This window comes from Sinocyclocheilus rhinocerous, unplaced genomic scaffold (genome assembly GCF_001515625.1).
Source record: "Sinocyclocheilus rhinocerous isolate Xijiao unplaced genomic scaffold, SAMN03320098_v1.1 scaffold998, whole genome shotgun sequence".
Taxonomy (NCBI): Eukaryota; Metazoa; Chordata; class Actinopteri; order Cypriniformes; family Cyprinidae; genus Sinocyclocheilus; species Sinocyclocheilus rhinocerous.
In genome coordinates this window covers 21,767-39,890 of record NW_015662265.1, presented here as the reverse complement: position 1 = coordinate 39,890, position 18,124 = coordinate 21,767, and the positions used below count along the sequence as shown (strand labels likewise).

The window sequence follows — 18,124 nt, the reverse complement described above, 5'->3', positions numbered from 1 at the left end:
TAACACGGTGTTTCGTTCCTTGAATGAATCAGTTTTTGAACGAATCAAGTGAGCCAGTGATTCAACGGCCCATTCAGATGGACACTTTCCCTGCGTCCCAATGTGCATACACTATCCAGCCTGTCTGCCCTAAATAGTATTGAAAATGACTAATATCACATAGAATTTAGGATGGATATTATGCACATTGGGACGCAGGCTTGTTATGTTTCTAATTGAATCAGCCGTTTTGAACGAGTCGTTTGATTTGAATGATTCAATAAATCCTTTATCAAAACAAGGGCTTGCTGCCACCTACTGGTGGTTTTATTGTCATCATTATTTATCCATGATAGGCCTAAACCAGTCAAGGTTTCAGCACAAAAGCACATTTAGTAAAATATTATTTAATTATCAATATTGACCAAAATTCCTCCATTTCAGGCCCAAGAAGGAAAAAAAAGCTTATAAATAATAGATCATTTTTCATTAAATAAAAACCTTTTAAAAAATTAGACAAATTTTGCAATCATTATGTAAAATTAGCTACAGGACCCACATACCCCCCCACCCCCAAAAAAGAAATTGACCAAACCATCCCCACTGAAATTTTTTTTACAATTCGACCACTGATTGTGTCTACACCGGACGAGACAGTTGTCGTGTCGCGCCGCGCCGCAACAGCTAAACGCCCCATTCACGCGGGGCATCTGTGTCAACGCCTCTCATTTACTTTGAATGGAGTGACGTCAAGTGTTGCCAAAATGAATTGTGGGTCCGTTGCGTCGCGTCGGGTCCATTGCTTGCGGCAAAAGTTTAAAACTTTTCAAGCGCCAATGCAGGCGTCAGCCAATCAGATCGCCTTATGCAAATACCCTGGTGCAGACGCTAGCCAATCGCTAGGGATGTAACGATTAACCGCGAGCCGGTTGAAAATCGATTCAAATATGTGACTGAATCGAATCGTGAATCGAATCAAATCGTGAGTTGAGTGAATCGTTACATCCCTACCAATCGCGTTTATGTAACACCAGAAAACTAATGTGATTGGCTGTTGTCACTATGACGGTCGCGTCAGCACCAAGCTTCAGAAACACCCTCCATCAAGCGTCGACGCCGATTCCCCGTGTGAATGTACCGAAAGTCTGTCTACACCAAGCGGCAACCTCGACTGTGAAACTTAGAAAAATGGCTTTAAAGATTTTTATTTGTCCAGAAAAATTAATTATGGGTAGGACACTGGAAATCTGACAATTAGATGTTTTAATGAAAATGATCTCAAACTTGATTTTTACAGCTATTTTGAAGTTATTGTAGGCAGGGCCGGATTAACATAAGGGCTAGGCGGGGCTGAAGCCACAGGGCCCGCGGATTGAGGGGGCCCTATTAGTGTCTGCGCTATTTCAGTCCAAAAGATATGAGCGATAAAAAATGTATTTGTACTCGTTTACACTAGAGTTGTGAGTATCTTTTAATTGCCTCGGCTTTACTGTAGTGCACGGGAAACAAACACTAAAAGCCAAGTGATGAAACGGCACTAAGTTACCTGATTAAACCGCGCAGCGCAAGAGAACAGCTGGACCACACCGGACCAGTGTCTCCCACCAGCGACTGTAGCTCGACACTTTCGCCGCTCTATTGAAGTGATAATAAGCAGCGCTTGCCCATTTGAATTCAACACACGACACTTATATTTGAACAGTAAAGTCTCTGTGGTGAAGCTAGCGGAAACCAGATTGAATAGCACCGACCATGTAAACTGAAGTGTAGAGGTAAACTGTACAAAACTGTAAATAAGCAATTTAATCCACAGCACCACACCTAGGCTATTTAACAAGCATTTACTTACACTGTAGAAATACGGTTAATGATATTTATTAATAATGTCACGAAGATTGTAATAGGATACTTATAGCCTATAAAATTGGTTCAAATAAAGGCAATAAGTCAATTTTATAAAGGTTTACTATTCAATAGTTACCTCTGGATTCAATAATTAGCTTTTCATTAGGGCAACCACAAAGGACAATTTAATAGTTCTAATATGAATATAAATATTAATTCAATAATTAAGAGCCTGCAATATAATGGAATATTAATATTGTTGAATGCATTTTAAGTATTCAAAAATATAATTTGTTTTCGTCCGTTATTTATTAATAAATAATTTATTCCAATTGCCCTAACCCCAGCAAAACATTTATGGGGGACTGTGTGGGCCAGATGGGCTGAATTTTAGCACCAGTCCAGCCCTGATGATTCTCCTCTTATAGGGCCAGAAAGAATACCTTCTACTAATACAACTATTTAAACTAAACTCCTTAAGGGAGCTGTATATGCTCAAAAGTTGTTGCTGCTTCTGGAAACCTGTTTGCTTTGACTTCATATATCTGGTGTTAATGTCCTTGGCGTGACATCTCACTTTTTGCACTTCAGTCACGCCAAGGAAAAAGGCAGTAACTTCCACATTATTTACAATATTTGGGTGCTGATCACCATTTTCCATTATAGTAACATCTACAGTATATAAAATCTAGTGATCATTGGCTAGGCTATAACATATAGTAATGTGATTAAATTTTTTTTCTGACCGTAACAACCAGACAAAACGTTAAACGTGAGTGGATACCGTTTTGCAACCAATTTATTTGCAATGTTCGCTAACATTAAAGGATGCAAGACATACTTAGCCTATTGTTTTTACATCGAACTGAATGAAAATAGCTTAACCTATAAGAACGACTTGTGGATTGATGTGAACGCCAGCAGGAGTAATGCTCAGAATGATTGTGAATTAAACATCTTCGATGACGTTCATTGCAATGGTTTTTTATCGAGTTACAAGAAAAGGTAGGAAACGGATTTAATTGCGAACAGTTACTGATTTTATGTGATACGCTGTCATGGCATTCGACTCCTCACACATGCAGAAGTGGGCAGCCCCAGACTGACAGCTGGCAACTGCATTATAAAAAGGAAAAAAAAAACATGTGAAAAAAGGAAGGGGGACACACGCAGAGCCGATCCTCCCTATACACACAATATGTAAGCTGTGTAGGGCCCCCGAAACACCAGGGGGCCCCCTTGCTCTCAAAGATGATTTAATTTTAGTTTCATTTTTGAATCTGGCCAGCGGTTATGAAAACATGAATGATCATTTATTTTAATGTGGTGCGCTGTCGCCCTTTCTACGTTAACATTAAAGGATGCAAGACATACTTAGCCTATTGTTTTTACATCGAACTGAATGAAAATAGCTTAACCTATAAGAACGACTTGTGGATTGATGTGAACGCCAGCAGGAGTAATGCTCAGAATGATTGTGAATTAAACATCTTCGATGACGTTCATTGCAATGGTTTTTTATCGAGTTACAAGAAAAGGTAGGAAACGGATTTAATTGCGAACAGTTACTGATTTTATGTGATACGCTGTCATGGCATTCGACTCCTCACACATGCAGAAGTGGGCAGCCCCAGACTGACAGCTGGCAACTGCATTATAAAAAGGAAAAAAAAAACATGTGAAAAAAGGAAGGGGGACACACGCAGAGCCGATCCTCCCTATACACACAATATGTAAGCTGTGTAGGGCCCCCGAAACACCAGGGGGCCCCCTTGCTCTCAAAGATGATTTAATTTTAGTTTCATTTTTGAATCTGGCCAGCGGTTATGAAAACATGAATGATCATTTATTTTAATGTGGTGCGCTGTCGCCCTTTCTACGTAAAGTCAAATCATGTAATGTGAATGTCTTGCTCGAGACAAAAAAACCAAGTTGAAAGCATACCGAGCCGCGGAAGAGACACTGTTTCTCAAGCACTTTCCGCGAGCGCGATTTGAGACGGAGTGAAACACGGACAAATGCGGACAAATCCCCCACGCCCCCGCCGACACAGTTTTGCGTAGGGACCCCAGATGTCTAGGATTGGCACTGGACACACGCTCCGAAGATAGCGTTTGTAGTGGTACAGGCCAGGTACACAGAGCAACAGAGAGAGGCGGGGTAGCCGGATTTAAACGCAAGCGCGTTGGTTAAAGGTGCACTAAGCGATTTCTGCCAAATGATGTTGATATTTGAAAGCACCAAAACAAACACGCCCAACAGGACCTCGCCAGGCCCGGCTCCAGAACCAAATCACTAAGGGTACTTTATAAAATAGTGAGGGTACTGTTTTTGACCCGAATATCACGAGTTTAAATGCGATTTTATACAACAGTTCAGTAAGAAGTTGATATTGTGTTATATTTTAAACACAATATTATGTGTTTTTGCTCAATTTGGCAAAGAATATAGCCTATTAGAATATATCACCTTTAAAGCCACAGCAGAATTGTTGCGTGTCTCCAAGCAACAGAGCGGTGTTTAGCAGAGGTCTGCATTTCCGCAGGAACCACAGGACCCGACCAGATTTCTTGTGACGCGGGATTAAATTCCCGAATAAAACGCGGTAGCGGTCGGTCACTCTGGTGTAATTTAAACGGGAGCGGGCGGTCTAACAATATCCCGTCCCCGACGTCCTTTCAGAACAGCATATCTGCCCTTTATTCTTATTGACCACCGGTACTACACTCGGACTGTTATGCACGCGCTGTATGCATGAACCAGCGCTTTCTGAGTCACGCATTTTATTTGCAAGGTCTGTGCGCAGCATGTGAATAACGATGCTCAGAGTAGGCTGTAGCCTACTGGTGGTAAATACGGTCCTCAGACAGAACAGGCAAGTTGTCAGTGAGTGACAGTGCAGAAATAAGGATGGAGCAAAATGTGGCTACGCTGTCCTTGAAGGACGTTCAACTCAGTTTTGTTTATATTTTGCTTAGCCTATAATTTTAAATGACAGATGTCGTAGCCTATTTATTTATTTTTCTCTGCAACACTTTTTCTACTGTGTACAGCAAAATGTTAAATGAATTTAGTATTTTGACGAGACGAATAAAAATAGCTAATAGGCTATTTCTGTACAACCTACTTTTTCTTTTTTTTTTCTCTGTGAAATTCTAAGCGGACAGCGGGTGAACAAAGAGTGAATATATAGCGGGAGCGGGTGGGTGCAGAATATAACCTTGCGGGAGAGGGACTAAAAAAACAGTCCCGGGCAGACCTCTAGTGTTTAGTTTCTGAATGAATCAGCCGTTTGAACGAATCGACTGAAGACATTTACCGCCACCTGCTGGCAGATTTAGTTTCTTATTTAGAGTATAATTTAATTAATAATAATAATAATATTAACAATAATAATAATAATAAAAACATTAAAGGGATAGTTCACCCAAAAAATGTTAATTCTGTAAAGCTACAATTTGTAATGTCTACTTGATACTTTCTCATTTAACAAAAATATCTTTAAATAATCTTTTGTGGGTATTTTCACAGTCAAATTTATTTATAATTTATATAATTTATAAAAATGTTAATCGACTGACAGCCCTAATATACATACAGTATATATATATATATATATATATATATTTATATTAGCGGTGTCTGTTGCTATGGCACAAAGAGTGCTCCGTTCATAATCACTAAAATGCTGTCACTCATCTTAGTTCATCGCAATCTCACAAAGATACATTATTATCAATAAAGTTATCTACGCTGCACAACAAATCTCTTATTTGCATCGCATCAACACTTTGATATAATGAGATGATTCATGCTGAACACAATACCTGAAGAAAAACTCTGGCGATTTGAGCGGTGAATGGATTCTAATTTAAACGCCTCTGATTCAAGAAATCAACAGGTATGTCTGTGATCGGCTACATTGCTCAATGCTGCAAAAACACGTTGAAATAGAAATCGATCTCCAGAGCGCAAACCATAACGCACTGGATAGTTTGCCAAATCCACAATAAAATGCCATTAATACAGCTTTAACTGAGGGTGCTTTTGATTTCGTTTAGTTTCTTAGCACCCTCTAGCACCCCCGTAGAACCGGGCCTGGACCTCGCCCTTATTTTGAAATCCCCACACATACGTACACAATAGTGATGGGTCGTTCTTGAACGATTCGTTCATTCGTTCACTTTAATGTGACTCGGGAAGAACGAGTTGTCTCGGGGAGTGATTCGTTCAGTCGCGCATGCGCAACATCCTGTAGGTTCTGTACTGGAATTAGTAAACCTGTTTCGAGTCTTTGGGTTTTCGAGTCGTTCGTTCATCACGTGACAGCCCCATAAGCTTAACCAATGCAGACTGAGCTGGAAAGAGAATTGATTAGTTCATCTTTCGAAAATTTAAAGCATAACCAACTCTTATTACCTTTATTACCACAGGAAAAGAACCATCATGACAGAAATTCACACATTTATAAACTGTAAGAAATAAATTTGAAATACAATTTGAGACCAGAAACTAATCACGTAACTGTAAGAGTAAATAATAATAAAAACGTAACTGTAAGAGTAAATAATAATAATAATAATAATAATAATAATAATAATAAATATAGCTGCAAGCAGCAATTACGGGGCCAAGCACTCCAAAGGCAAAATGAGGAGCTAAGCATTTCAGACCAAATGCAACAGTGAGTAATAAAAGCAATTTTAGGATGATTGTAATTGAAATGGCTGAAAAATCAAAAATACAACCTGTAGTAATATGATTAAATGGCTTATCACTTTTGACCAACAGGTGGCACTGTAATCAAATCATTTTGGTGTGTTCTGTGTGAGGTGACAATGGCACACACAAAGTTTGTTGTCATTATGTCAAAGTTTTGCAGAGATACAGCCTCAGAGTCATTTTGGCACCGTGCCTCAAATTTGTAGTGCTGTACGAAAACGGTTTCGTCTATCGATACGAAATCCATGACATTTTGACATTTGGTCTGAAGATGATATGATTCGAATTTGGTGAAAATCGGACAAACTAGGAGGAGTTTGAAAAAGTTGGTTTTTAAAGAAAACTGAAAATGATGGACAGGAAGTTTGGCTGACTATGGCAACACTGTTCTCAGCATGACCCAAGGAATCTATTCATACCAGTCTCAATACAATAGGCAAAATTCACAGAAAGCTATTAGCATTTATTTGAAATTTCATTATAACTTTTGACCACAAGGTGACACTGTCACAAAACTATTTGAGTACTTTCAAATCATGGTCTCGATGGTACATACAAAGTTTTGTAATGGTACACCAATGCATTCCTGAAATATAGCATTTTATATCATAATACTCTATTGTGGTCAATGGCAATTTCATGTTTTGTTCAATTATAGCGCCACCAAGAGGCACAATCCCACCAAATTTTGTATGTGTCCTTAGAGTGTGCCCATACATATGTGTGTCAAATCTGGTGAAAATATCTCATTTTATTTGGGAGTTATTGACATTTTTATATATGAGAACAGAACAAATAACTGATTGCCGACTTTGTTTGCATTTTTTTGCCACTTACAATCATAATTTTGGCAATTGGGCATTAGCATATAGCCGGCATGCTATGTTTTCGAATTTCCTGTGGTGGTTTCGTGTCGATAGGAGTAACAGTTTCTAAGGTATTGGCAAATGTTTTTTTAAGCGCTAAAATACAATGTTGCACAAACCTTAAGGCAAAACCTGGCATGTTTGGTATCGCTGGGCTCGGCAAAGAATCAGGAGTCTAAAAAGGTGACTCGCGTGAAAATAAGTCGACCACACCCAAAGTTATAAGCATGTGAATATTTGATTTTACCACTAGGTGCTGCTGGCTCGAAACTTCTCAGGCTCCTTCAGGGCACCGTGCTGATGACCCATACCAAGTTTCGTAATGATATGTCAACGCATTCGTAAAATATAACATATTTACTACAAAATTCAAAATTATAAATTAGTAAACAAGGACAACTATAAGTAAACCATTTGTAATAGCTGAGATGCATTGGACTTGGTATAAATAATGACATACAGCATTGTCCTGTTTTCCCTCGACCCTGCACATTATTTATGGTGTCTAAGTGGGGTGTTGAGAGACCCATAAACACATGGATGAAACTGGACTTACAGGTTTAATCAGATATGGTAATATTGGTGTCATTCACAGCCCTCTACGAACACCTTGGCAATTGAATCGCCATTGGCTAGTAAATTTTTTTGTTTACTCTCCAGACTGATAAATATATACATACACATATACATATATACACACATATACACACACACACACACACACACATATACCGGTACATACAAACATATACATACACACACACACACATATACACATATATACACACACACACATACACACACACACACATACACATATACATACACATACACATATACACACACACATACACACACACACACACATACATATACACACATACGCATACATATACATAAACATACACACATATACACACATCTGAAAGTACACTCTTAACATCAGTCAGTCAGAGCGCCAGCCAATGAGATTGCCGTTTGCGCATTAGTTCCGCCCACTACCGGAGAAAGCAGTAGTTCTTGAAAGCGGAAGAATTCCAAAGGAACTCTTATTTTGACAGCAAACAGCACAGATCGCTTGGCGGAGAGTGAAACTCTGATGCGCTCAGTCAGAGAGTGTTCGGCGAGTGAAAATATATCTGAGCTAAACTTATACTTAGCCTCCAACTCACACACTGGCGAGTAAAATCTGAGAATTTATTAGCAATTGGCTAATATTAGACATCATTTAGTCGCCAGAGTGAAGATTTAGTCGCATATGCGAGTGATTTACTCGCAATGTAGAGGGTTGATTCATCACAGTTTTGAGAGTAAGTTCTGCTCCGTACACACAAAACTGTAATTTAGGGGATTCACACCCATATTTAAATGCAGTTGTCAGTCTTGAAACTTTAGTCTATACGTGACCAAACACGCCTGTCAAACTAATCACTATCCTAATGTCTCTGTCTAAAAAAAAAAAAAGGACCGGTGGTGATGATTTAACTCACTATAGTGGCCTTAATATCTATGTCCAACCCAACAAGCCTGATTTACAGCAATTGCTTTCGTGATATGCACCAGACAATCATTACCTGTCCAAGTAACCTATGCATTTTGTAGCCTATATTTTGTATTTATTCACCTTACTTTTAATGTTAGAGTAGGTGCAGACATTAATAACTTGAATCTGAAAGGCTTTCAGTTATGCGTTTCCAGTTATTTTAGCTGTACAAAAACAGTCTGTAATGTTGTTTGACAATGCAAACTGGAAAATGTACGATGTTATTTTAATGTTATAATATAAATAATCATAATATAAATACGCTGGTTTGTGAAAAAAGTGTTTTACAGTTTACTTTACAGTTTACTACCCTTTGTTATTCTTGTAGTTATTTACCTGTAGTGACTAATGAATCAGATGTCTTGCACATTCACAGAAAATTGCTTCCTTTCTCCTCGCAAAATAAAGTGGACATAACTCATCTGGTTTTTGTTTTTAATGTCTCATTAATGGTTTTATTCAGCCTGCTTTAAAAAAGAGAATTTGAAGCCTACAATTTGTAAGCATTTTTCTTAATTGGATTGTCGCACCAAAAGGGTGCATATCCAATGGCAGTTCAGCATTCAGTGAAGTAGAATTGTGCTTCAGCTCCAACATCTAAAATGTGACACATTATAGACTTAAAGTCCCCATGAAATCAAATTAAAGTTTTTTGGGTGTTAGTTGCTCCGGTAGAGAGACACGATAGGACGGAGCGGATCACATGCGCGAGTCGGCGCAGACCACAAAATGTATTGGAGCTATTTGAATTCTACACAGAACACTATATTTTATAACAATATGGAAGAGATTGTGGCTGGCATACCCTGTCAAATGCGGCTTTACGGAGCTCAATGGCTCTGAACAGCTCTAGCCTAAGCTGTGATATAAACGACCACTATTGGCTATTTTAAAAAGGGGCGGGGCTGCTTGATATGTCCCGCCCTGTCTTCCTGTTTCAGTTAAAATGACATCAACACAGAGTAACGCTGCGTGTTTCTAAGCATTTCAGGGGACCTTTAAGACAGGGAAACTTTCAAAATAGTCTCATAAAAGACCTGACAACTTTTTCAAAAGAACAAATGTAAGCTGTCACCACACACATTATAGAACCTTTTGAATTCTCCCTTCAAGGCAAAATATTCTAGATCAATGGTAAAATGTATTTATTTATTTTAAATTAGTGCACAAGATTATTTGGAGTTATAAGGCCTTTTTTCACTGGGTTGACTACCAATAGCTAGCATAATGGACCATTTGTCCATTATAGATTTTATCAAGGTTTGCTATTCAATAATATAGATTAAGGTGTAAATATTTAATTAGAACAAATGTTCAAAAAGTGTCAAACTATGAGAGAGATTTTATTAAAAGCCTACTTGTTCAAAGTAAATCCCAAAGACAAAACAACAACAAAAGATAAATCCATATCAAAAGAGAAAGGCATTTGTCTTTTCTTGACAGTAGTGATGCATTGTATATAGGGCTGCTCCCTAATAGTCGAAGAGAGCAGGCTTAGTTGATCAAAATTTTATTAGTCGCTCAGGGGGAAAAAAAATCACAGAAAGTGGTGAAGTCACGTAGTCTGTTACAGAGAGATTATTAACAGCTGGTCTGTGTGGTAATTACAGTACATCAGTCAGGACATGCAAATGTTTACTTTGTTCATCGACCTCAAATGTGGCTAATCATCTGAAACATGTAAGTAGTAGTATCATTACATGGCTGCTCGCTTTAATGTTAACCTAGAAAAATGTGCGATATTCAAGTGTTTGTGCGGCGTGTGGAAGCTGAATAGTAGCGCAATGACAGTTAACTTGGAGGTGCCTGTGTGATCATTTGCATTTAACGTTCTAACGTCTAGGCAGAGGCGTAGCAATAGGGCAGGCACGGCAGGCAATTGTAAAAAGACAGTATAAGTCATTATAATCAGTAATTATGTCCCCACTGGATGCTACAAATGCCTCGTTTGTAATGGGTTTTATTGGCTTTGTCTCGTCACACCGGGACACGGCATCAAAGTATGGTAAAGTCTGACCATTTGAACAATCAGAAATGTCATTATTAATATAACATGGAGCAATATATCTGCATCCCCCCTAGGGGACCCCCTCTCTCGTTACGCTGGATGTGCTTGCTTTTTCCTCGTGATGCGTCGGTGACTTATCCGTCTGGCAGCCAGAAGCGGAAAAAAGCAAGAAGAGGAGGAAAAGAGGAAACATGACAGCGGTAAATGATGGAGATAAGATTGACTTAAGGATAATTATATCACAAACAAATGTTACCGTTGCTAATTACAGCTTATTTTCATTTAATTACTTGCAAGATGAATTACTGGTAATAGTCCAATTACTAATAGGGTTACTGGGAAAAAGGTTAGCTAGGGTTGCACTTAGCAGCAGCATATTATGTAGTGTTTAGCAGGTATTAATATAAGCTGCAATAGAATAGGTGGTACCGGGAAAGACGTGCACATCACCAACGTCACCGCTTGGCAAGTTTCGGTACCAGGGATGCAAACTTGTCACTTTTCGGTGAAATTCGCCATTTTGAATTCAAAACGGGTCATTTGTGTGATTCGTGTAGATCCGCTGAGTTTTTTTAATTGTTTGGGGGAGGTGGGGGGGGGTCTTTTTACAGTTCCAGACAGTAGTATCAATTAAATTCGAAGTCACCCGCTTTCAAACGCTCCTGTGTGTTATTGTGTGTGCGCTTTGGTTTCGAATTAGAAAAACCAAAAGTTTCTTATTTACAACGTGTTTTGCAGCATTGAGTATTGTAGCGAATCACAGGCATCTCTGTTGAAAGTAGTGGCCAATCAGAGGTGTTTACTTTACTTCCGCTCTGATCTAATTTTTGTTTTCGCAAGTTTACGTAGTTCTACACGCTCACATATCTTCCTTTTATAACAAGACAAAAAGAAAGCATACACGATGTAAATAAGATATTCATTGTGTAGTTAGTTATTGATTATATGAGGAGTTTTCGCGTGAGTAAGCTCGGACAGTTGCGCCATAATAGAAGCGCCCTTTGCTTGGTGTCTCTTACACGGAGTTGCCAGATTGGGCAGGTTCCCGCCCAATTGGGCGTTTTTGAATTTGATTGTGATTTTGAATGTAGTATGACTGTATATTCAAGTAATCACAATGCCTTAATAAAAGTTTTAATTAGTTTTGACTGTGCAAAGTTCTGTATTATGTTCTACAATATGAACTTGGGCTTCCTCTAGTTCTGTGTAAAATTTATATTTAAAACATTTACGTCACATGCTTGAGGTATTCGGCCAATCACAACGCACTAGATAGACGCATTTCAGAAAGACGGGGCATAGAGGAGCAACAATAATGTACATTATGTGGAAAATAATGTGGTTTTTTTTACCTTAAACCGCATAAACAGATTGCATTACACCAAATACACAACATAATGTTCTTTTTAGCAACGTCATATGACCCCTTTAAGGCAACCAGGGAACTTACTTTAAGTTAAACCAACAAATAATTTTTTAGTGTAGTAACACAAAAAATTCAGTAATGTGACTTCAATAGTCCTGCTGTAGAGTGAAGATTATAGAAATGATCTGTGCATTTAATTGAGGAATGTGATTGATAGAAATTCAACTGAATTTGTATTAAATATGGTTGTTTTAACCAAGACTATGCTCCAAGATGTTTTTTTTTTTCAACTACATTTAAGTTCCCTGTTATAGGCTAATCTGCAATTTTGCAAATTTCCTTTTTATTAACATTAATTCCCATATATTCCTGTTAATTCTGTTGATTCCCATTGAAAGTGATCAACTTTTAAAAATAAATAAATAAATAAATCCCAGAATTAGTGATTTTGTCCTCCTTTTGTTGTTTGATTAACATTACTGACACAGACAGTAGCAAGAATATTAGGCTGCTGTCACTTTAAGATCTGACGCGCAAACCCAATATACTGATACACATCTGAGTTTCTCCCAATTGTTTAGGTTTTAGACATACCTTAAAATGGACCTATAGTCAATTTTGTGTGTATATGACAATTCAAGCACAAGTTGCAAAAGAGAACATAATTCAGGATTGCTTGTTGTCTGAGAGGCAGGGATTGCAGGTGGGGGGAAATAATATACAGCGCTCTCTTCCACCCTCAATACCACGACTTGGGCAAGTCACCGAACCCCAAACTGCTCCCAGGGTGCCGCAGCAAAAATGGCTGCCCACTGCTCCGGGTGTGTGTGCAGAGCACAAATTCTGAATATGGGACACCATACTTGGCCAAACGTCATGTCCTCCTCCTTAGAATTTAAGGTATTTAGAACATTTTTGACACATTTTAAGTAATCTGACTTGAATGTATTTTAATTTAGACAAACCTACATTTAACTAAAACTGGGCTGAGATCTCCTTTTTTGTGCAAGATACATGTTAAGTGGGAGATTATACATATTATACATTATACATAGTAATGTATAATATTTTACTATGCTAAATTTAGAAGAGTTTATGATGTTGTGTTTTCTGACAAATGAAGCATGAGCTCAGTTTGAGAACAGATATATGTTAAATGTTCTATATTGCCTTACTCATTCAGCAATTGCAATGCTAATCAAAGCATTGTACTACTAATTAGCATTTACTGAATTAGTTTGTATGAGTTAGCTTACTCAAATATTTTATGTTAAGAGCAATTACCATGTATGAGCATAAAATAAATATCTGCCAGTTCTGCTCACTTAAATTTTTGAACTGATAATCTCACATTTTTTGACTACTTTTTTGGGTTTACAGTGTTGGTTTAACATGTCAAAAACTTAAATCAATTGAGCGCTGTGTAGATACGCATACAAAAATGCAAGGAGTGGAAGCAGATCACTGCACACACACTGTTCTGCTGTCACACATCGGCGCAACTCAAGAAATACGGCTCTTTTTAAAATGTCATTCCATCAAGTACCGGTACTAACAAAATGAGGAATCATACTGTTTTTAACAGGAGGGCATCGAAATACCTTTCTAGTACTTGTATATTGTGCAACACTAATATCATGTAACATTACATCTACTCCAAAAAAGCCATTCAATGTCCAAACACTCGACAGTCAACTTGAGAAAAAAATGAAAAAAAACCCCACTAGAAAGGGGCATTTTGACTATTACATATTCATTATATATTTACTTATCCTGTTGTCTTTATGCGTCCACATATTGAAAACGCAATTGAAAATACAATTTGCTATTCTATTTGAAAATTTTCCGGAAAATCGTTCCATAGTCTTCATTATTTAACACGTTTGAATAAATCTGTCAGGAAAACAAGCCACCATTTAAATGTTTATATTTAACAACAAATTGGAGTAGAAAGAAAACTTATATTAAACAAAAGTTGATATAAAAATGGCCTTATGTGCAATTTAAATGGTTATATACAACTTTGTTATTGTTTGAGTGTTTATTATGAATTAATAGAGCTTAAAGTGCTGTAGCACTTTGTTTTATATCAAAGAGTTTTTTTTTTAATTCATAATATTAGTGTATTGTGTGATGGATTGTTTTTGTAAATATGACTCATACACCATGTACAGTTTTTATAATTACGTTTTTCCTCATGGTCTAGTGTTAAAAAACAACAACCAAAAATCGCAATGCAATATCGAATTGCAATTCTTAAAAATGACAATACATATAGATCCGGCACCCAAGTATCATAATAGTATCGATTTGGGAGATAGGCGTATCGTCCCAACTCTAAACTGAGCTGTCGACACAAAGCGTGGGTGGTATGACTTCAGTTGAAGGATGCCACCATTTGTCTCTTATAAAAAAAAAAGTAAAATATTTTAGAGCTCCTCGGATTCAAGTTATTTTCATCAATCTTTAAAAACATTATTACATATTAATAAACTGTGTCATGTTTGTGATTTTTATTCATTGCGTAGGGTATGTTGTCTGACCATTAAATCAAATCTTGAGATTTTATGACATCAATTATTTTTATTATTTAGAAACAAAAGTAATTTAATGTTATTTGTGCATTTTACGTTTCATTTAATTAGTCTAAGTACAGCACCACCCTACATAAAAAAAATTTTTAATGGGCGGTAAGAAAAATGTAGAATTGTTGTGTAAGAGCGGAGCTCAAGAGTACTTTTTCCATAAATTTACGCTGCAAGTGTCATGCACACAAACTGACGAACCTCATATTTATACAAATGCCCACTGTTTCCTTTCCACATTAGATAAACACATTAACTGTGAACAAACTATAGGATTCATTACATGTGGATATCTACATCAACTGACCACGCAAGTCAGTCACTCACTAAATAGTGACAAGTATGCAAGTCAAACCAATTACTACCAAGATTAGTGCAGTGTGGCAATGACACTAAATCAAGACAACAAGAAACACACACATAAACAATGAAATTAGACAGCAATCAATGCTCAATCAAGTTGATTAGTCTGATGCTCAAATGACTAAAGATAACATTAAAAGTCTCTCCCTCACCCTGTCTTTCATTCTCCAGCTCTGAGCCAAAGCTTTGGATCCCTCAATTTTCTCTGTGTGGCGTTTCTTCATGAAGGCCAGTGGAAGGTTCCAGTCAGTCATGTCCACCTCCTCCTCCTCGGCCAGACCAACCACAGGGGAGTGAAGCAGCTCAGCATCCATTTTCATAACGAATCTAAAAAAGGATATTAAAAAAAAACAATTATATGACCGTCCATTTACTGGTCTACAATGTGGAAAGTAGAGAGACAAAGAGTTGTGGTGCATTATTAAAGTGGTTTAATAAAAATTATTTTGAATCGGATTCTGAACTATTATCACAAAAAATTATCAAAAGTTAACATTGGTTGGAGCTTCACCAGACTATACGAGAAGCTAGTAATTTTCCAAATGTACAAAATAATTTATTAAACAATAAAAAACGTTCTATCAAACTATAATGTCTCCGGTTACTCATGTAACCTCAGTTTCCTGAAATGATGGAATGAGACACTTTTGCCTTGCCTAGTCAATGGAGATCAAGCGTGCAAATTTATGGCAGCCACGCCCTCCTACATGATGCCTGTTGCTTGATGCTTAACCTTATTTCCTTAAAAACTTCTGAATGAATAAACAAGTTATGAAAAACCCTGAGCAGAAGTAACACGGCATGAACACAACGTCTCGTTCCCTCATTTCAGGGAACCGAGGATACATCAGTAACTGGAGACGTCCCCTTTCGATATTGGTTTCTCAACATCACATCATATAGCAGATAGCTATGGTGAATGTTTTAAATTATGCCGTGTTACTGTGAAGGGTGCTCAGCGTATGGAGCCAATAGCCCCAAACACATTGTCTCATAGTAGGAAATTAATGTAATTTGACAGAACCATTGCAGCCAAACAACATAAGTATACATATATTATGATAGTAAATCACTAGCATTACACACATAGCCATAAGACCTCCAGATCTTGTTAAACTCCAGTGTCCCAGGGGTTCACTGTAATGAACTCAGATCCCTATAATGCCCCCGTGGTGCTTTTAACGTGTAGCCTATCAATAAAGGAACGGATAGATTTCCTGACCTGCAGTATCCTGATATCTACAACTAACGTACCTAATCAACTTTCCCTCCTAATGTTACTCCGGAGACTCATTAAAAGCCTACAAAAGCCTGGAGGGGTACAAATGGACGCAATCTAATTTTTTTTATGAATATTCAACCTGCTATGTCGTCACTGGAAGGGTAAGTCAAATGTGTTGTTAGCTAACGTAATCGACCTTAGCTGTCCTTGTAGCCAGCATAGCTATATCACTGTGAGTACAGTAGACATCATAAATGTCATGAAATCTTACCCGTTTAATCCCAAATTTTGTGTTGGATAGCATGTTTTATTGCAGTCAACCATTTTAGTCGTCTATCGGGATCCTTAGGAATACGATAAAATTATTTCCCCTTTGCTTTATGGGACAATCGCGTATGTGTATACACAGTATATATATATGAAAATGCGTATTTTTTAATTAAAGATAACTTATAGATTTAGTATGGGCTGCTTTTGGTGCTTGACGCTTTTTTTATTGGTCATTTTGTGTTTCACGAATAAGATAGACTACAAGGTTAAGAAGCTTACTTAAATGTAAAAAAAAAAAATTCTCTATTTTGCAATAAAAGACAGCTTCCCTTATTGATCACGTTTCGGGTAGATTGCATGTTTTCTTGCACGGCGGGATGTTGGACTCATGAAAAATAATCACGTAGTTTGTATTTGCCAAAACTGATTTACTGAAGTCAAAACACGGACGGAATTGGCGGCAGCGCGAGCGCCTGTTCTGGCATCTTGGCGCACAGCAGCTGTCCACCATGTTGAAATAGTAAGGTTTGTAAGGTCTAAATAGTATGGTTTTAAATGATTGTTGTACAACTGTCGATACCAATGCTCTAGCGCTCTCCTGATTGCCTGCCAAAATGGTGGAGTTTAGAGTGCGTGACGTCAACCACCGGAGCTCTATAAGGCAGCACTGCCCTGTTATGACGTCTATGCCATCGGACCTGGTTGAAACACCACACACAAGAAAAAAGACAATCGGTGCTTACCCAGCTGCTGTAATAGTGTTCATTTAGTAGTACTTTAGATAAAAAGCAGCAAGCCCGGCACTTATGAATGTTGTAACTGTGAACAAACCTCACTGCACCAAGGGCCAGTGGTTGCTCAACAAATTACAATAAAACAAATATATCTCGCACTTGTGAAATAATATATTTGAAACAGTCTGACTAGCTGCAGCAGCTGACAAGGAAATGGCAAACTCGATGCTTTACCTAACGTGACATTTAGGGCTGGGTATCATTCAAAAATGTTCAATATCAATACCGATAACTTGACTTCGACATCGGTTCCTGAACAATACTTTTTTTTATACCAATTTTATGAAATACACTTTAACAAAATTTAGGGCTGGGTATCGATTCAGATGTCCCGATTCGATTCGATTTCGATTCGCAAGCTCTCGATTCGATTCGATTCTCGATTTTTTTGATTACATTCAGTGAACAGTTTTAATACAAATGCTATTGATATTTCTAAAAAATGAACAGTAAACATCAGTTTACAAATGGTGAATTAATAAAAAGAAATTAAGAACCACAGCCTGTATTTTAAACCTATTTTTTATTTTTGTATAGGGTCGTTTTTAAACAATAGAAGGG

General features: G+C 37.6%; 1 protein-coding gene across 1 annotated transcript in view; it reads right to left on the bottom strand.

Annotated features, from left to right (window-relative positions):
• Positions 1-18,124, bottom strand: part of LOC107728013 (regulatory-associated protein of mTOR-like) — a 319,255-nt gene that overhangs the window by 279,801 nt on the left and 21,330 nt on the right. Inside the window, exon 2 of the mRNA XM_016538066.1 lies at positions 15,430-15,604. Within this exon, the coding sequence (XP_016393552.1) occupies positions 15,430-15,597 (168 nt within the window). The 5' untranslated portion in view covers positions 15,598-15,604. The remainder of the gene's footprint in view (positions 1-15,429; positions 15,605-18,124) is intronic.